The 21,285-nt window shown below is 34.9% G+C and overlaps 1 protein-coding gene across 11 annotated transcripts; it reads left to right on the forward strand.

Annotated features, from left to right (window-relative positions):
* Positions 1–8,176: 8,176 nt before the first annotated feature.
* LOC18434727 (Amino acid kinase family protein) lies at positions 8,177–19,912 on the forward strand. Of its 11 annotated transcripts, none has more exons than XR_016043352.1 (12): positions 8,177–8,278; positions 8,952–9,170; positions 12,050–12,147; positions 14,682–14,724; positions 15,202–15,263; positions 15,448–15,504; positions 15,605–15,640; positions 15,927–16,151; positions 16,250–16,574; positions 16,779–16,841; positions 19,072–19,175; positions 19,571–19,912. XR_016043352.1 is itself a non-coding variant. In XM_020667594.2 (12 exons), the coding sequence occupies exons 1-12, from the start codon at positions 8,233–8,235 to the stop codon at positions 19,682–19,684; spliced, it is 1,005 nt and encodes a 334-aa protein (XP_020523253.1). In that variant the 5' UTR covers positions 8,177–8,232; the 3' UTR covers positions 19,685–19,912. The 11 variants fall into 11 exon arrangements, 3 of the variants coding, with proteins under 3 accessions (XP_020523253.1, XP_006844853.1, XP_088706534.1); XR_016043350.1 differs by having other exon boundaries at positions 15,927–16,142; positions 16,508–16,574; XR_016043351.1 differs by having other exon boundaries at positions 15,927–16,142; positions 16,512–16,574.
* Positions 19,913–21,285: the final 1,373 nt, after the last annotated feature.

A 21,285-nucleotide genomic window follows, 5' to 3' on the forward strand; every position in this document is an offset into this window, starting at 1 on the left:
CCCAAACCAAAGGTCAGATCTACCCCTTCTCTCTCGTCCCCCATGCGTCTCGCTCACCTCCACTTTTATAGTGAGGAGGAAGGGGAGCCGAAATGAAGCAAAAGGGAGTGAAAAGGCGCAGACGAAGAGACCAAGCATAACTCTCTTATTTTATATCCAAGAACAATAAAGAGACATTCCACTTAATCCCACCTATTTGTGATTTTGTTTTCTATTATGGGTGATCCTATTTGGAGCTTTCACCTATTTGTGATTTTGTTTTCTATTATTGGTGATCCTATTTGGAGCTTTATTATAATAAATATCGTATTAAAATTTATTTGTAAGAATATTTCTTGCTTGTGGAATTTTTTGTAAAAAAGTTGGACTAAAAATACCTTTAAAGCAATTTAAGGGTATTTTGGTTAATTTTTTTTTAAAATATTTTTTATCGATTTTTGTTTAAAATATTTTTTATCATTTTTATTTGATGTGCCATATAAAAACGTGGGTGCAGTTGGCATACGGATGCATTCGTAGCTGTAGATGTAAGGAGCACCTTCAAAATTTATCATGTTATATAATTTTGATATAAAATGTTCTTAGGATTATCTCAAAATCTATTTTTATATCTAATTATAAAATTTTAAATTTCAAAAATAGTTAAAATCAAGTAGATCTCTAAACATATGAAATCTTGAAAATTGACGGTGTAGATAATATGTTGTAAAATGCACTATTTCTGAGACTTAAAATCTTTTTATTTTTCATGGTCATACATCTCGATGTTGAGATGATCAATCAAAGGGTTTTTCAACATTAAAACTAAATTTTTGAGGTGCATCCGTAGTTCTACATTATAAGGTTGCATCCTTATATAATTTTTTCCTAAAAACATACACAACAAATTTCAAATAAGCATCATTTTTAAGTAAAAAAATAAAGCTCTTTAGCGGCCGTTGGATGTAACCATATTTAATCTAAAACATGCATCCTTCCACCGTTCACATTGTGTAGGCATGAGGTTTTCCTTGGAATTTTTAAGCCACCAAAAGAGTTTCTTGCACAATTTTTTAATCATTTAGCAAGATTTAGAGGTGCACCTTGCTTTGATTGTTTAAAGTTGATACCTAAAGCCCACAAACTTAGACTCCTAAAAATTGGATCATCGACACAAGGATTTTAGGTATAAAGAATAACAATAATGCAAATTATAATATATACTTTTTCAAAATTGGAGTGGGAAAATTAATGGATTTCAACACTCAACAATGCGAGCACAATATATGAAAAAATTAAAAATCCCTTTTGGTTTACCATAAATCACAGGGAGTAAAAACAAGTACAATATGGGCAATCATCACTGCAACAGAAAATAAAAGAACAAAAACATGCTTATGGACCTGGAGGACCTCGTCCAATAACTATAAAAGAACATAAACAATCATTGATGCCATAGAAAATAAATAAATAAATATAAATCTATTTATTGATGGACCTGGAGGAACAGGAAAAACATGCTTATGCTTAGCCATATTAACATCTGTAAAAAAAAAAAAGGAGATGTTGTTTCAACTACAACTAAGCTTCTGGGAGGGTATTATAGCTCTTTCAAGATTTAAAATACATTTATATCCTATAAAAAAAAATCAGTTTGTAGAATCTCAAAATAAAGTGAAACAACATGACTTATTTCATAATTATATTAAAGTTATTAATCATATGGGATGAAACACCGATTATATCCAAGTATGTGTTTGAATGTTTAGATCGATTATTGCAAGATATTATGTCAAACAATGACATATTTGGAGGCAAAATTATTGTACTCGAATGTGATTTTAGACAAATAGTAGTAGTCATCCTTGGAGATGCCTGAGATGAAATAATCAATTCATGTTTGACGAAATCTTTTTTATGGCCAATGAATACAAATTTGAAATTAAAAGAATAAATAAAATGAGAGCACTTCATGACCCATAGTTTACCTCATTTATAATTCAAGTTGGAGATGGGACAGAAAAAGTTACAATAAGGACTTCGTCAAATTACTAAATGAAATGTGACCAGTGACAAAAATGAAATGTATGATTTTACAAGAGATTTTATAGATTTTGCAGACATTATGGAATCATGTATATTAGCAACAAGAAATGATATTATTGTTAATTTAAAATGATATTGTGATATTAGATTTTCAGGAGAAAAATAAATTTATTATAGTTTTGATTATGCTATAGATCATCATCATCATTTTGACCTTTTTTCAATTATTTGGGAGTGGGCTACATGAATCTTGGTTCTTCATTCTACTCTATTAAAAGCCATATCCTCAGTGAGACCATAAATCTCCATATTTTTTCGGACTATTTCCAACCACGTCTTTTTAGCCCTATCATTTTTTCTCTTCAGTCATTCTACTTGAACTAATTCGCACCTCGATCGGTGCCACACATGACCAGCCCACCTAAGTCTACTCTCTCTTATTTGATTACCTATTGATGACACGTCTAAATTCTCTCGAATAGATTCATTCCGAATTCTATTCCTTCTTATCTTGTTACTCATCCATCTCAACATCTTCATCTCCGCTACACTCATTATATGGGTATATTGTTTTTTATCTTCTCAACACCCCGTTTCATAGAGCAATGCCGGTCTCATCATTGTAGATAACAAATACAATTCATTTTAGAATAGGTTATCAATAAATTGAACCCAAGTGGGTTGCCACATCATATAGTATGAAAAATGTGTACCGTCATTAGTCCTCTTAATAAATTTAATTAAAAACACAAATTTAATTCAAAACATGGAATGGTCAATCGTTCAAGACTTGTAAGTAAATCATTTAAAATAAATGTCATAAAAGCCGAAATTATTATAGGAACTCATTATGAAAATAAAGTATTTATTCCAATAATTTAAGTACAACCATATGAAGATATAAGCTTACCAACAAACTTCAAGGCAAAACAATTTTCCATTTGATTTGCATTTGCAATGAGTATCAATAAATGGCGAGGACAAATCATATGAAATTTGGGCATTTAATTATCTGATGATGTATTTAGTTAGCCAACTTTATATAGCATCATTTAGAGGAATCTCTATGAAACAGACTAAGATATTTACAAAAAGAAAAAATATTGACCAAATTAAGGGTTATTGTCTAAAGAAATAGTGTTTACACAGGAAACATAACTTTATGTGGTTGGCATAAATTTGAACTCTTATCCCAATATGAGCATTTGGAACCTTTTTTTAACATATTATTAAGTATTGCATATATAGTTGAACAAGTGTGTTTGTGAAGAGCAGTGATTGATAAGATGTGAAACTACTAACCCACATCCAATAGAATTTGACAATATGCACTGTAGCGATAAAATATACTAGTATTTTTAGATCATGTTTTGAAGGAAATTGTGAAGTTTTTCCTTTTTTATATGACTCTAGGTGCGGTTTGTATAGAGCCAAGGCTCTAAACAATCAATTAGAGCCTACCTTCAAATAGCGTCAAGAAATAATGTTTCAATATTGGCAATCTTTGTGATAGTTTTAAAATATATTTTCATCTTTGATTATAAAATTTAAAGCTTAAAAAATAATGTAGATCGAGTAGATCTATGAAAACGTTAAAATCTTGAAAATTGACAGTCAAAAAATGTATTATAAGATGCACTATTTCTAAAACTCAAAATCCATTTTTTTCTCATGTCTATGCATCTTGATTTTGAGATGATCAATTTGGGAATATTTAGGCATCAAAACAACATCTTCTAGTGAAATTTTGGAGGTAGGCTCTAATTTGATTGTTTAGAGCCTCAGCTCTATATAAACTTCTTCCTTTCTTTTATGCATGCGTTGTACAATTTAGCTCCTTAGCAATTTCACGGTAGCAGCGCCCTACTTGGCAATGTTTTCATTAAATAATCTTCTTCGTTGGATAATTTATAATCCACTTGGGCTATCTTTTTTGAACTTTGACTGAAGTTTTTAAATAGGAAAATTGTTTCATGTGGGTTGGACTGTATTTCTATATATGCTGTCAAGTAGATTTTCTATTTAAAAACAATGAAAACTAACTGTCCAAATGTTTTCGTACTAGAATTATTATTTCTAGGTTTTAAAACTAATTTATATTTTCATATTCATGATCTCCATGTCAGAGATTACATGTCTTTAAAAATTAAGCCTTTAAATGCATTTAAAAGATCGATTTATTAAGAGGCCCTCATTTCTACAATACATTTAAAAGATCGATTTATTAAGAGGCCCTCATTTCTACGTATGCGGGATTGGGCGCATAGAAACATGGTCTTTTTTATATATGGAAAATAATAGAATAAGACAATTTACCTTTTGTACAAGGTGGTCACAATTAATCTTGACCATTGGATGTGAAATTGGGTGGCTATGTTTATTCCATTGACCAAACTTAAACTTCAAAATATTTTTTTTGAACTTTATGACGCACCCAAACTATCAAATTTCATATTGAATAGTTGTAAGTAATTGTGACCACCTTATATCAAAAGTAAATGGTCTCATTGTATACAATCCTTTTATATAATTAATATTGAGAAATCCTCACATCATGACATAAGTATGATATTGTTCGCAGTTGTAAAAGCAATTTTAAACGCATGTTTTCATTGCTCAAAACTAAATGGAAAGTTAAGATATAATCAATAAATGGAAAGTTCACATATAATCAAGCTATTGTCCGCTCTTTTTGTAATCCTCCTTTGTTTGAAATGGACAAGTCCTGGATAACACTTTCAATGTTGATGCTCCTATTGCGCAGTATAATACGTTTGCAACATTGTTTAGTGCATTTTTTGGTTTTCTTTGATTGATTTGTAAATGAATTACAAACAAGTAACTTCGTCAACTTACATTATTAAAATGAGAAACTATTTCTTTTATGATATCATATCCATCATGTGAAATTTGGTGATTTTCTAATGTTGTAAGTAGGCAATTCAATCTCTCTCTACAACAAACCATCGTATGCTCTTTTATACGAATTTTAGCAAATTAAGCACGACTGACCATTATCATCATCATTTTAACCTTTTTCCAATTAATTAGGATCGGCTACATGAATCTTAATTCTAAAATATACGTACAATACACGTGCATTTTGCTAGTACAAATAAATAAATTTGAGCTACCAAATATTTGTAGGGCATCTAGTTCGAATACCCAAGTTGTTCTCCTACCGCACATTGCTTGCAATTTGGAAAGAGAGTTTTATTGGGCAAAAGGTGTGAAAGAGAGGAAGTGAAGATACCCCTCCATGATTTAATGGACTAGAGGGAGAGTACTCGAGAGAAAAAATATATATGAATAATGATTATACAATTGAAGGAGTATATTGTTGATGTACTTCCTCAGGTAAAATCCATTTGGGATTAATTTCAAGACCCCAAAATTTAGGGATGTAACACCTTCAATCCATATATTAACCTCAATAAAAGAAATTATAATTCGACCCTTTATGTACTTGAAGAGAATAATGTTTCAAGATTGAATAGAGACTATCCAATTTGTAAAAGGTGAGATCTAAGTGCTAGAATATCAAAATTAAAATTTTCTCTATTAAGAATTATCATCTATTGATTCCTAGGTGGCTCTCAAAATTTAAGATAGAAAAAACATCCAAGTAGGGGCTTCTAACTGGGGCAGTGGATGTGCACCATGCTAAAATGGGAACATAGTAGTATGTGCGCTCTTATTAAAATCGCACTTCAAGCTACCTTACTTATAGAAGTAAAGTTGTGATGGTTTGCATAGTCCATTTTAGTTGGAAAATATAGATTTGACATGGTTTTTAATACAATATTGAAAAGTTAAATGTGTTTTAAAATGATGTCAAATGTGCATCATCTAAATAAAATTGATAGTGTGGATCAATGTTGTCAAATTCCTTTTGGAGCCTTTTTCGGTTTGCTTGGCAAAAGAAAGCAATTCAGTGCTTTGGCTGATTCAGATGATGACTTTAGAATTTTTTTTAAAAATTAATATAAATAAAATATACATTTACCTATAAAAATATATTAATATACTTTTTTAAAAAAAATAAAATAAATTAAAAAAGACAATTTTGTGCTTCGGCCAAAGAGGCTGAATCAAACCAAAGTGGGCCGAAGCGGCTCAAAGCAAGCCAAAACGGATGCACCTGAGCTTCACTTCACTTTTATCTGAAAATTCGAAGACTTCAACCTTTACAGCTGGAGTGAAATGATTTTGATAACATTGGTGTGGATTATTGCAACTTTAATTCTACGAGTAAAATAGCAACTTTATATAAACTTTTTTGAATAAATAATTCTAAAATTAAAAACCCCAAACACATAGGAAAACGAAAAATTTAATTGCCAATGAAAGCAAAATATTAAGCTCGAGAGAAGCACCAAGTATATCTGCAAGATAATGTCATTGGACTGGTGATCATATTAAGCTCAGGATAAGTACAATCAACTAGTTGGCGCTCTAATGAACTTCTCCTCTCTAAGTGAATGACTTCTCTAGAAAAATAATTTCATTAGAACTCCAGGCTCTTTCGATCACTGGTTCAATTACATTCTTTCATATCTACTTGATTTTGTAAAATACTACGTAATTTTTTAAAATAATATGATTTAAGACAATAACTTTTCAAAAATGTTTCTTTATGGAAAGAGAAAAGGTATGGATTTTAATCCCATATTGAATAATAGAGAGAGAAAAGTGGCATATTTATGTGGATAGAATTTATTTGGAGCACATAAAATGGGTATAGACACATGAATTGCACTTCACACACTCACATCTTTCGCAAGTTGCGATGCATACTTGATTTCCAAGTCACATTGGATAGCATGCATGGCCATTAGTATAGCCATTGTGTTTAGGGCTCGGTTTTTATGTGGCCAAGCCCGTTATGTAGAAATTCGGGTCTCTTAGTAAATCTATTTTTTGAGATGGATTTTAAGACTTAATTTTTAAAGACATGTAATTTCTAACATAGAGATATAAATAGAAAAGAATTAATAATTTCTTAAAACTATATATACTTATTCTAATAAGAAAACATCAGAACCGTTAGTTTCCATTGTTTTTAGATAGAGAACCTACTTGCATCCATTTTTAAGATGGATGGTTTGCATTTTTTGGACGGCATAAGTAAAAATGCAGTACAGCCCGCATGAAACAATTTTCCTTCTGTTGGGAAATGATTATTAGATGCTTTGGCAGTTGGTGATTACTAGGCAGTTGGTATCCTCAAAGTGAGGAAATATGTTTGGATTGTGCTTTAAGGGGAGAGAGGACAATCAAGTCATCAAGCATACCTTACAGAATTAGTTAGGTCACCAAAAAATTTTGATTTTTTTTTAATATATTAATGAAGACATCATTTATCAAAACCTCATCATCACATCAATAATATGATTTAAGAAGGTTTTAAAGTAGGTAGCTCATTTGAATTTACAAAACAAACTAGAATAATTGTTAGTTTACACATTTTTTGCACCTCTTACATCCAATAGGGGCTCAAGGCTAGATGATCAAGATGGCAGATACTACAATGTGACGTGTTCCACTCTTCCTGACCGGGCTAGGGGATTTTGCTAGATTACCTAAAAAACAAAAAAAATGACACGGTTTCTATAAGTCCATATAGAAAAAAATAACACGGTTCCTATAAGTCCATGTAGAAATGAGGCACGTCTTAAAAATCTTTTTTTGAGATTGATTTTTGGATCTAATTTTTAAGGACATGTAATCTCTAATATGAAGATCATGAATATGAATATGAAAAAAAAAAAAAAAAGAAACTTTTAAAAATTAAAAATAACTTTTGAAAATTAAAAATAATTATTATATTAAGAAGATATTTGACATCCACCTTTAAAATGGATGCCTTATACATCGGGACCGCAAATGTAGAAATGAGGGCCTCCAGCATGAAATTTTTTTCTCAAAAAAAGACACCCAGGGAACTTTTGAGTAGAGTTGAGTCACCTCAACCATCCAATTTTAAATCCGACAGCTTGGGGAATTCGGACGTAGAATCACACTCCACAGCCATCCGATTATACATCTTGCCGATTGAGGCGTTTGAGACCCCTGCGGGCGAGAAGGCAAAGGTCACATGAGTACGGAAAAATATTAGACTTATATACTGATGAATAAGCGCCTGCTTCTCACCTTTTCTATGGCAACGGTGAGAACGCGACCCTAAAGCTCGAGCTTCTGCTATCAATGGCGGAGAGCGCTGATTATGGGCTCAAGTGCATCGTGAAACTCGGTTAGCAAAACCCATTTCCCATTTTCATCTCTCTCTCTCTCTCTCTATTTCTCTCTCTCCCCTCTTCACTGTACTTGTTAATGTATTTGTAGGAGATTTAAGGAGCTAGTCATTATGCATTACAGTTTTTGTTTTTTCATGATGGGAACCCTGTACGAGTGTCTCTTTATCACTCGATGTGCACTATGTTATCTTTCTCATTGATGATCAAGTGGGAGTTTGTATTTCTCACACATGTTTTAGAATCATGTAGTTTCTCACACATTGGTTTGGGGAGAGAGAGATGGGGTTTTCCATGAGCAAGTTCTCATTAATTAAGATCAGTTTCTAAACCATTATCCAGCTGCATAACTGGTATTTAACTTCTTATGGAATCAGTGTCCTCCTTCCTATAGGATCAGTGCCCACAATTTTGGATTCGTGGCATTGGTATCGAGTTAAGCCTTTTAACCCACTAACCCCAGAACCCAAATTGTTTGGAAAAGTTTATTTTCAATTATTTTATGATCGATTTGTTTTTTATAGTGGAATTGTTCACATCCTGCATCATAACTAGTGCTTAACTTCTTATGGAATCAGTCCCGTTCCCATAGAATCAGCGTCTGCCATTTTGGATTCATGACATTCGTAATGTGCAAAGCTTTTTAACCAGTTCTGATATTGAATTGTTCAGGTGGTGCTGCAATTACTCACAAACATGAATTTGAGGAGAGAAACAATGAAAATCTGAGTCTAGTTGCCTCACAATTGAGAGAAGCAATAATGGGTTCTTCATGGCATGGGCACGGGATGGATTGGAGCAAACGTATTGAAAATAACCACAAAGATTTTGCACATGAATTTGGGGATCAAAAAATAGATTCAAGTGCCTTCGTTGTGGTTCATGGAGCAGGTGACATGTCCCTTTAGACATATGGTTTCATTTTGTTCTTAGCTAGTCAACTTGTTTTGTTTATTATGCCAGTCAAAATTTTTGTTCAAATTGTTCTAACTTTGATGATAAGAATGATAACTACTAGCATTACTATTTGTATTCTTTTCATACCCTTTTTCCTGTCTTTATTCATCCGGTCGATAATATCTCCATCAAAGTGGAGACTAGAAACTACAAGGCCACAATTAACAAATAAATTTTAGACTAACTAAACCACGCTAAGGATCTGTTTGGATACCTAGAGATGCATGTCCTGGGGAGATGCCTATCCTGGAATTGGCATCTCCTGGGACCAGTGTTTTAAAATGCGGGATGCAGTCCTGATGAGGTCATGGGGAGGTAAATATAAAAAATTCCAAAAAACTCAAAGAATAGGTTATTACATGGAAAAAATATGGCGGTGATTGATGTGATAGTAGGTATTTAATTTATTCATTAACTCCAATATTATCAGTTGTCGAGGACTCTAAATTCCCTTATAGAAGACATTAGAAATAGAAAGTAGAAACTTGAAACTAACTTTATAGAAAACATTAGAACTTAGAAGACATCGTATTATCATAATTCATAATCTTTTTGTTTTTTTTAAGCTATCCATGTGTTCTCTAATCTCCCTTTTAATCTCTTCTGCAGCTTGTGGGAATGCTTTCCCTTTCTCAATAATCCCGGATGAGTGTTGTTTTTGGCAAAAAATACCCCTTGCATAAGTATTTCCACAAAGTGTACAAATAACATCAATTTCGATTTTTTGGATTTTTGAGTTTTGCATAATTCCAAGCCGGATATTTGTTACTCTAAGATTGTGAAAAAAAGATATTGCCCCCAAAACAAAGTGTACGATTTAGGAAATAAACACTTACTGACTGACTGAATAAAATTTTCAAATCTTCTTGGCCCTTGAAACTCTCGATATGTTGATGAATATATGCTCAAACTTCTTCAAAACAATGCCCAAGCTAAACCCAATTGACAACCCAACCAACACCCAGAGCAAATTGAGAAATTTTTTCAAGAAGCATTTCTGCCAATTTTTTTTTTTTCTCTTCGTTTGATCCAAAAACAACCATATTTGTGGCTGGTTTTTGTATTTTTCATTTTTTTTTTTTTGGGGGGGGCGGGGGTGTGTTGGGTTTAATATCCCCAAAACCCTTTCCCTTCCTTTTTTGGAGGTGGGGAATTGAAAAAAATGCCATGCTTGTGGGCACTATTTTTGTCCACACTATGCGGTGGGATGTGGCGCATATGCAGGTGCATCCCACCAAAGCACATATGCCCCCCTATGCGATACGCTTTGGGGTGCATAGCTCATTATGCGGCCTCATATGTGGCGATGCAGCCATATTTTAAAACAATGCTCGGGATTTCGGTGCACATAGCGCATTATGCGGTGATGCGATCGCATTTTAAAATAATGCTGGGGAGTGGCATCTCCTGAAGTATGGTAGCTCTACTGTTTAGATAGCATTTGATAAGAGACCTGGAATATGCATGTCCACTTTTTGGATTGTCTGGAGGATGTGTTTCTCATAAATTATTACATTTTTGTTTTGTATTATTCCTATCATACTGACTAGGGCAAGATTTTAACTCACATGCTTTATGAAATCACATGTTTTCCCCAGCCAATATGATGGGAATAATGCAAAACAAGGATGTAATAAATTTATGAGAAACACATACTCCAGGCAATCCAAACAGTGGACATGCATCTTCTAGGTCTCTTATCAGATGCCATCCAAACAACAAACACCCATATTCTAGGAGATGCCAATACCAAGAGAGGCATCTCCCCAAGGCATGGCATCTCCCCAAGGCATTCTTCTCCTAGTGTCCAAACAAGACCAAAATGTGTATTCCACCTATTTCGGTGGAATACAGATCTCCATGTTTTGGCCTCAAAATGTGGACACAGATATCCACGTGGAGAGTGAAATTCTCTCTCCAGATGGCATCCAAGTTGCGGAAATGCCTGGTCTCCATGGCAATGAGTCTCCTAGATACCTATTTTCAGATATCCAAACTGGCCCTAATGGTCCATTTAGATTGGGGACCCAAAAACAAAAAAAAATCTTGAAACTCAAGTTTTTCCCTAGGGAACTGATCAATTAATGGTTTCCTTATGTATCAGCTAAAAGATGCTGAAGAATACTCAACAATTCTCTAATGTCCCTGGTGATATTTGCTAGCTTGTTAGCAATTGTCTTATCTATTCGAGCTCATTTAATTGCATTGATGTGGTATTCTTCACTACAAGAGGACCTAAATTGATCTTCAAATGCTTTAAGAATGTTCAAAGCTTCACCTGGGTAAAGCACCCATATCTCAGTTTGTGTTCATATCACACTTAACTGCCAAATATGTATCTAATATTATTTTGAGTTCATCAAATTTGGAATGATACCCATTCTAGATGATTTTCCTTCTTTATAGGTGGATCTTCATCATCCTTTGTAATAATTGGAGTCATTTTGATGTATAGTAATACCTTATTATTTAATGTCACATTAAGGCATCATTTGAGTGGCAGAACAACTCCAACAAGGAAGGAAGAATTAAGTGTAAAACATAATTTTCTTTTTTCAGAGCTACGGATATTTTGGCAGTGCTTTCATAATAAGCGGGGTCAAGAATTTACCCATTGATAGTGGGGTGCACCAAGCTGGGCCATTTTTCACTCCCAAACAGATGGAGGAAGAATATGGCTTGTTCCCAAAATTTGGTCCGTCTAATGGGACCTAAGTTTTTTTGTTTTTTTCCTTCTTTACATCTGTACTTCCAACACATTGCAACTCCTGTAAAATTTCATATCTAAGGTGTTCACTGGATATTTTCTGTAGGATCATTTGGGCACTTCCAGGCAAGTAGGTCTGGGGTTCACAAGGGAGGGCTTCACTTGCCCCTTGTGAGGGCTGGTTTCGTGGCCACGCGCATCTCTGTAAGATAAATCAGATAGAATCAGATGTTTGTCTATTAGTTATCAACTTATTTTTTGGTTTTCTGCATATTGAAGATTTTGATGTTTTCTCAATGTTTGCTTCTTTTCCTTTTTTGGTGAGATGGACATTGCCACTTCAGCATTTTATGTTATAAAATTACAAGAGTTCATATCAAAGTCGACTCTCATAATATGATTAATCAATAATATCTCGGCTTCTGCTATGCTAATGCCATTCCATACACTTATATTCATGATATACAGTAGTATAATTTTTTTTTTTTTTGTTTAACCTTTATATTTATAGACAAATGGCAATACTTTAGTACATACACATTGTTCTAATAAATACTGTAATGAGATTTCAAAATGATGAAACATTACTGAGGCGCAAGAAATTAAATCTATGCTACTTAAATAATAGATAAATCTTTGCAAAGTGCGGATGTGCTCTCTTCCAGCAGAGCAAATTATCTTTATCAACACAAGTAGGGGGTCATGAATAGGTGGAGTCCATGGAAGAAACAATATAATGCAAAAAAAAAAAAAAATTTCAAAATTCAAAATACAATTTTATTATCATTAATTTTTTAGTTTATCTTTTAATTTTAGGAATAGGAGGTGCGCAAGGATAATTAGGTGGGCATGAGTTTATTTTGTGCTTGAATTGATATTGATCAATTGGGTTGGTTAGTTTCTAAGAAAGAGGAATGTAAATACGATAAGGTTAAATCTAAAAGGGGTTTATCTTTTTCAACAATAGGTAACGTTTTGCCTTAGGGGAGGGTTTGGGTAAACATGGGTTATCTATTGAGTTAAGAGAGAGAAAATAGGGATGAGTGAAAAATAGGTTAAGAGAGAGAAAATAAGGAGGAGAGATAAAATATGAAAGTCCGTATAGAGAGGGATTTTTTGTTTAGTTATTGTTTATCTTCTTTTTAGTCTATTTAAAGGGAGATATCCCTTCATTGTAAATCGGTGAAAGTGAATGAGTTGAATAGAATTTGGTCTCGTGAAGAGATTGTTTTGGGGTGGATTCCCTCTCAGACCTTTGAGAGAGGGTATATTCTCTCAACCTTTCTTTTTTTTATTGTTATTTTTCTAGTTTTATTTTTTTCCTGCATCAATTGGTATCAGAGCAAGTTAGATCTAGAGATATTCGGTTTGTTTGACAATGCCACCAAAAGCTAATCCCGCTCTTGCTATGGATGATCGTTGGGGACAAGCTATAGAAAATTTGACTAAAGCCATAGAGGATTTTCGAACTGAAGTACATGAGATGAATCAGGAGAGGAATCAAAGAATGCAACGGTTGGAGAACAATCTTCATCGTGAGGAAGGTGCTCGCAGCCACATTCATCTTGCACCAGTAATTCCACGACAGACCCAGGGTGTTAATTTCAAGCGTAATGAAGAAATTTACGGGCCAAATCCACGTCCTATAGAGCGACCAAGAGATTTTAATATTAAAATTGATCTCCCAAAAATTTCACGGTCAAAGTTGTTCATCGATTGCATATGGTGTGTCTTTGGAGCTGGACCCATTCCTAATTAGGAATAATCATAATCAGCCCAAGCTCGTATTCAACAATTACTCTTGGAACATAGTTGCAGGCAAGAGTCTTACATTAGTCTTGAAGAAATTGAAGAAAAGGTGCCGAGGAGCATGGTGGGCTTACATCACCAATTAGCAAATGGTGATTGGCTTCAAGCTCGAGGTCGAGCTTCTCCCAACCCCGGGAGAATGATGCAAAAAAAAAAATTGAAAAATCAAAATACAATTTTATTATCATTAATTTTTTAGTTTATCTTTTAATTTTAGGAATAGGACGTGTGCAAGGATAATTAGGTGGGCATGAGTTTATTTTGTGCGTGAATTGATAGTGATCAATTGGGTTGGTTAGTTTCTAAGAAAGATGAATGTAAATAGGATAAGGTTAAATCTAAAGGGGTTTATCTTTTTCAACAATAGGTAACGTTTCCTTAGGGGGAGGCTTTGGGTAAACGTGGGTTATCTATTGAGGTTAAGAGAGAGAAAATAGGTTGAGAGAAAATAGGGAGGAGAGATATGAAAGCCCGTGTAGAGAGGGATTTTATGTAGTTATTGTTTATGTTCTTTTTAGTCTATTTAAAGGGATATATCTCTTCATTGTAAATCGGTGAAAGTGATTTGAGTTGAATAGAATTTGGTCATGTAAAGAGATTGTTTTGGGGTGGATTCCCTTGCAGACCTTTGAAAGAGGGTATATTCTCTCAACATTTCTTTCTTTTTATTGTTATTTTTGTGATTCTATTTTTTCCCTGCATCACAATATCTTTGTCAACACAAGCAGGGTGGTCATGAATGGATGAAGGGTCCATTTTGCCGTGTATATCTTTCTTGGTTTTATCCTGCTTCTATTGTTTCTCCATTTCAATTGTATGATCACGATTTACAGTTTTCTATGTTTCTTTGATATTTGATTGTCCATCAAATCAATTTGTCTCGTAATTATTTATCAGTTGTTTTTTCCTTTTGTCTCAACTCTCTATAGGTGACATCACTCAATCTTGAAATTGTTAGAGCACTTGCAAGTGGTATGCTTTCTATATCCATAAATTGCTTTGACTTCTTCAACTTTCCATTATGATTGCCATAAAAGCGTTTAGCATGTGCATACTTGACTAATTGACAAGTTATGCAATGCAGCTACAGTATCTTTCATTTACTTAATATAATATTGGTCTACAAAAGCGCAACAGCTAATCGCTTGCTTGATACCAAGTGTTAGGTTGGCCAAGAAGTGAAACAAGCTAAGATAATAAGCTTTTTTTGGCACTTATTAGCTTACCTTAACTTAGCCTGCTTTATTTCATAACAGAGCTGGGAATACTGTGGTGAATAGATTAACCTTTTCTTTTTTGTAAATGGTTAGGAATGTTTTATAACCAATGGGTCAAAAACCCCTTCATTTAGTCATATGGGGTTATGGATTGTTGTCTTATGAGGTTGCAGGTTGTCAAATTCACCCACACATTTTGTGACTGATTGGACTTCTGATTATGGTTTTGTAGAAGGTATTCCATCTGTTGGGATGTCTCCATTTGCCTGTGGATGGTCAACTGCTGGAAGAAATGTTAGTAGTTATCTAAGAACTTGTTATGTATTTAGGTTGTGAACATCAATTGTATGTGCTCTTTGATTTCTTCATACTAGCCTTGTCATCTGTGATGTGTATTCTCAAAAGAAGATCTTACAGTATTCGTAGTATTTTCTCAATGCCAGAAGGCTGACCTGAATTTTGGCACTTATTGTTGCAGTTTACAGATGCAAATATTTCCCAGGTGGCAAACGCTATTGATTCCGGTTTAATCCCTGTAGGTTATAATATGCATCACTTGAACATTCCCTGTACTACTTTCTACTTTCTTTTTTAGTGGAACACTTGAAGTTGTTAACGGGCATCAACTTTTCCAGGTTTTACATGGTGATGTAGTGCTTGATAACTCACAGGTACATGTCTTGGACTATCCAATTTGGGGAAGTACTATATAGACTTATGGACCATGGAAAAACATAGTCCACTGGATCATCATCATTCATTGTGATTGCGGGCAATGATGGAGAGTTGGATCCTCCATTGTGGTCAAATCACATTCTAGTGGGTTGCTAACCATCCTTGAATGTTCATAGTTTTGATGATCAGGTTTTGACTCACTGGACTATGGGTTTTCCATAGGCCATTCGTTTATTTTATATCTTCCCATCCAAATTTATACTGTTTGTTTTAATTGTGCAGAAGGAAATGCCTCAAGAATATTATCATAGAGAAGCTATTTAGAACATTAAAATCTTGAAAAGATGAGTACAAAGAAAAAATTCATTATTACTGACTGATAAGAATCCGTTTTTATGGTAGTATGGCTTATTTGTGCAGGGATGCACCATTCTAAGTGGAGATGTCATCATTCGCTATCTTGCACAACAATTAAGACCTCACTATGTTGTGTTTCTTGTATCCAAAGTTATGTATCAGCTCATTGGCATTTTTGTTGATTGGATGATAGTTGATAGTTTTCGACTAATATGCTTCATATCCCATTTGATCTTCCATTTTGTCAGTTGGATATTATTTAGAAGCAGTGATTTAAAACTACCCAAGCGATTCCTGAGGGTGACCCCCAAAGATGGGGCGAGTCTCCCAAGCCTAGGATCCCTGTTGCTATTTCCCCAGAAAATTCGCCAATTCGAACCTCAAACTCAGCCAGTTTCCTGACTGTCTCAGGTTCGGGATTCTAGCGAGTCTGAGCCTGTGTCCGCATTTTCAAGCAGTGGTTAGGACTCATGTATGAGCCTCTGTTTTTCTATAATCTGAATAAGACAGATGTTCTTGGAGTTTATGACCGCCCTCCATCAGATCCTAATGCTATACTTTTAAGAGAGATAGGTGAGCAATTCCTTGTCGTGATTGATGATACATAATTTTTCTATAAAATTTATTAAGCTTCTATTTTCTATTCTAAAGTATCACTTGGATTTGTCATATGATTTTTGAATGTTCCAATAAGAACCATAGCTTATGATGTGAATATATTTAAGCTTAAATTTCATTAGCATAATCGCTCTGCTGAACTGAATCTTGGGTTGGCAGCTGTTGATGAAGATGGTAGTTGGTCAATTGTCAAACCTATGCTACCACACATGAACAAACAAGGTAAGTTTGAGATGCCCTCTTCTTTACACTTTTGAGTAATTATTAAACTTGCTAAAATTGCTAGGATCATTTGTCATGTTTTGCAACTATCTTTTTCTCTTTTTCCTTTATTTGTTTGTTACTCAGCCCTGGTTGAGAATATTTGCTGATGAGTGTTGCAAACATGGTCTATTGATATGTTGAATGTCTTGTAGAAATGATAAAATAGAGCCGAAGGGGCTCGGTCGCTCGGGTAACGAATTGGTGAATATGACTCAGCCCTATTAGAGATTCTCAACATTTGTGAATATGAATTTAAAAGAAAAAGAAATTTAAAAGATAAATAATAAATTTTGTGATGTTTTATAAACACCGTTCATTTTGAGTTTAGGTGGGGCCACCATATCTCCACATCCATATTAAGTGGAAGCACATGTAGAAGATGGATGTGGGATGCATGAGGGGATGCACATGTAGAAGTGCATCCCCTTCCCTTACTCGTGAAACAATTTGCCTTTAAATAATTGATTTTAAATAATTAAAGGATGCAGTATCTATAAGGCTGCAACCTACTTATTGAAGCAGGGCTGCACCATCTGCACCATCCATTTATTTGGACGGTGCAGGTATTGAACACTGCATGATGAGAGAAATCGGGGCTTCCGGTACCCGGTTTCCTCTTTGTTCGCATCCCTTCGAGACCTCTCAAACCACAGTGCTATTATTTTTCTTTCCTCTCTTCGCATCCTCTCTCCTTCCAATAGCCCCCTTGTCCCCTCCAATCCCACTTTCTATCTATTCCCTGATAGATACCTAATATGCTCTCTTTTTCCTTCCTCTCCATGTCCATGTTCACTCTCTCTGTCACTCAATTTCTCATTTCTCTCTCTGCCAAGTCTCAATACCTCATTTTTCTCTCTCTTGCTATGAACCTCTCCATCTATATCTTGCTCAAATCTATGAAAGGCTTTTGTTAAGATGGAAACTCATAATTCTTTTGCTCTCACGGCCTTGCTCTGAGCAAGGTTCTTTAAGTCAGCCTCTAGCTAAATCTGGAGCTGAATTTGATGGTAATTTTAGTGCAAATTTTAGTCCAAGGTTGTGAGAGCTAATCTTTCAAGAATAGGGATCTCAAGGACCTGGTTTTTGGCTGATTTGGTGCTAATTCTACGCTCATTGTAGAGATAAAGAGGGAAAGCATGTTTGTTGTAGAGATAGAGAGAGGGAAAGCAAGAAAATGGCTGCTAAGGATGGGTACACTGAACCAGGCAGAGAGTTGCTGTATAAATGAGGTCAATTTTGGAGGAAGGTCACCAAATTTGGGAATGAGTTTAATGAACCAGGTGGGGTTGGGGGTGGGGGTAGAGTTAAAGATGTGTGCGCATGTTACGCTAACCTAAGCTATGTTGACTGGGTAGATTTTTAAGGATAGAAGTGCGGCAGTGGGAGAAAGAGGGGTTGGAGCACTCTAGAGCTTGAGCTCCTCTCTTCAAGGTCATGGAGTACCCTCAAATATGCATATTTCATTACCATTCGGAACAAACCATCGCTCCATCTCACTCTTTAATATCTTGCTCTCTCACCCACCTTAAGCACCTGTCACATCCTCTTTCTCTCTGTAAGATGCCAAAATGCTGTATTCTCTCGGAATTGAACTTCAGATGCAGGATTGCTAATATCAACTGCTAACTACCCAAGCCCAAGCCTGATTCCTAAAATGGGTTTTGGTGGTGGTGGTGCACTTTCTTAGGAGGCCAGAGAGAGAGTGGGTTTAGAGAACATGGGTTCCAGGTATTTCATCAGGGTAAGAGAGAGCAATGCGTATTTGATAACCACCTTCTAAATGGGGGTCAGGGCTTGTAAGCAGATCTTTCCTTGCGGTGGGGGGGGGGGGGAGGGAGAGAAGAGAGAGACGGGCCATCAAGAACACTTAGAAGAAGAGAGAGAAGAGACAGGCCATCAAGAAAACTTGAAGAGAATGAGGGAAGAATACATATTAATGGGCAACTGGGGCTTCCCTTGACCCGGTGTTCCTTATTAAACCATGCCAAAATATTTACACCATCCAAAATAAACGGACAATGTAGGAGGGTGCAGCCCTAGTTATTGCGAAGGGGTTCAGCTCTATATAAACGTTTTTCCATAATTCAATGGCTTGTTCAGTGTCCTAGTTTTCTCTTCTAATCTCAGTTTTCTTGCATGTATAATTGAATTCATTATTTTCTGATTATTGACTTCTCTTCCGCAACAGTTAAAATCACGGTGGGAGCCCATGACACAACTGGTGGAATGATGACCAAGATAACGGAGGCCGCAACGATTGCAAAACTTGGAATTGATGTCTATATTGTGAAGGTAAAGTAACTATCACTTTTCTTTTTTCCTTCTAATTTAAGGGGGTAAGATGGCAAATTCTCCTCAGAACAACAAACCTGTTGCTTTGCCCACCTAAGACTCACTTTTAAGGTGTGGGATTGACTTGAAAATGTTCAAATCATGCTCTCACATTGTAAAAAATGGGTCATGGGGATTTGAAGGTTTTCTTTTAGCCTCGATCAACTATATCTTGGAGGAGATTCATTTTGAGAGGGTTTGGAATTTTTTTAGGTACCCCACAACACCTTAAAAAATGATTCTAAAGTGGGTGGGAGCACCAAGGTTCCTTTTAGTCAAATTCAAGAGGAATTATAAATCTTTATTATTTGTTATTTCTTTCCAAGTTTCATCACTAAATAAGATCTTAAAAGCAGGCTGGCACAGATCACTCGTTGAAAGCTCTAAAGGGTGAAGTGAGCAACATCTCTAATGAGTGGTTGGGAACAATGGTCAGATCCTCCTCAAAATGCATACATTCAGATGTTTAAGCCTTGGCTCATTGGTGATGGAATTAGGTATTCATTTATGAAATGATGGAACTAGTTATTCCTATATGAAATGTGTCCCATATGCAAGAAACCACTTAAAAGGTGGTGCAATGGGGGACATTCTCTCTCTCTCTGTCCATCTACATCTTGACTTGCTAGTATCAGGTCACATCACGCCTTATTATACTGAAAAAATGATAATTAGATGGAAGTATTGATTAGATCAAAGTATGTATCACACTCTACATCTCATCAATTAGGGGCTGTAAGATTAAAAATATATGCATAAGCAATTAAGGCGATTTTTCTACTTGGATTGAGAAGTTCAGGGGAAGCGAAGAGGTCTCTACATGGTTTTTATTAATTTAGATAAAGCATACAATAGGGTATCTAGAGAATTAATTTGGTGGGCCTTAGAAAAGAAGGTTTCTCTAGAGGATATATTTTGACATGGTGATAGATATGTACATGGGAACACTAGCTAGAGTCAGGGCAACTAGTAGAGAGGCAAGTGAGTTTTTAGTGAAAGTAGACCTACATCAAGGCTCATTGTTGAGTCCATATTTCTTTGTTTTGGTTGTGGACAAGTTAACTAGGCATCTACAGGATAAGGTATTGTAGTGTATGTTGCTCACAAATGATATTGTTTTAATTGATGAGAATAGAGGTAATGTCAACTCAAAGTTAGAACTTTGGAGGGATGTTCTAGAAACTAAAGGTTTTAAAAGTAGCCGGATTAAGATAGAATATAGGAAATGCAAATTTAGTAATAATAGAAGAAGAAATGAGGATTTAGTTAAGATTGATGACCAAGAAGTATTAAAAGGGATTATTTTTTGGTGGTTTGGCCTTGTGGATTTTTTTTGTGTCAACCTAGAATAAAACCATTAGGAAGAGTGATTTGGTTCGGTTCTAAAAGGGCAAGGGGAAGGGAGATAAGGATATCAAAAGAAGTAGTGAGAAGAGATATGGTCAACTATGGTCTGATTAAGGGTATAGCTCTTGGTAGAGGTGGAATAAGATTTGTGTAGCGAGACCTGAAAAGTTGGAATAAAGCTATGATGATGATGAAGATGATGAGAATATGCATTGGCCTTGAGTCTCATACGCCAAAGTTTACTCAATAGACATTTCGCAAAAGGAAGTGTCACTAACCCTGTTTAGCCAAAGAAGAATTGAAGTTTTGGAAGAAACCATTATATGTTTTCAAGGCATATGTTTCTCAAGCATTAGTGCAAATCACTTATATGACATGCCCAAGCTAATGGAATGTTACGGCCCACGGATGTTTATGTGTTTGGTGTAGCCCAGCGTGCATGCAATGCAATTATTACAATATATACAATGAGACTATTTATTTTTTTATATAAGGTGGTCACAATCATCATTGACCATTAGATTTGACATTAGGTAGTTGAGGATGTGTCATTGTTTGGATACAAAGTCCAATATAATTTTTTTTGAATTTTGTAACAAACTTTCATTATGAATTTCACATTCTATGGCTAAAGTGACTAGGCCTTATTCCAAAAATAAATGGTCTCCAAGTATACAATCCCTTATAATAATTGAAAATATTTATGTAAGGTGTCAACCTTATA

The sequence above is a fragment of the Amborella trichopoda genome, chromosome 10 (genome assembly GCF_054954075.1).
Source record: "Amborella trichopoda isolate Santa Cruz 75 chromosome 10, AtrichopodaSantaCruz75HAP2 v2.0, whole genome shotgun sequence".
In the NCBI taxonomy this organism is placed as follows: domain Eukaryota; kingdom Viridiplantae; phylum Streptophyta; class Magnoliopsida; order Amborellales; family Amborellaceae; genus Amborella; species Amborella trichopoda.

What these genes read in the sequence shown, in the direction of transcription:
- LOC18434727 (XM_020667594.2), top strand. Translation starts at nt 8,233, where the DNA reads ATGGCGGAGAGCGCTGATTATGGGCTCAAGTGCATCGTGAAACTCG. An exon ending in TAGTGCTTGATAACTCACAG is followed by an intron (nt 15,641 to 16,046) that starts GTACATGTCTTG and finishes TTTTTATGGTAG; the next exon opens with TATGGCTTATTTGTGCAGGG. An exon ending in CTCACTATGTTGTGTTTCTT is followed by an intron (nt 16,143 to 16,507) that starts GTATCCAAAGTT and finishes AATCTGAATAAG; the next exon opens with ACAGATGTTCTTGGAGTTTA.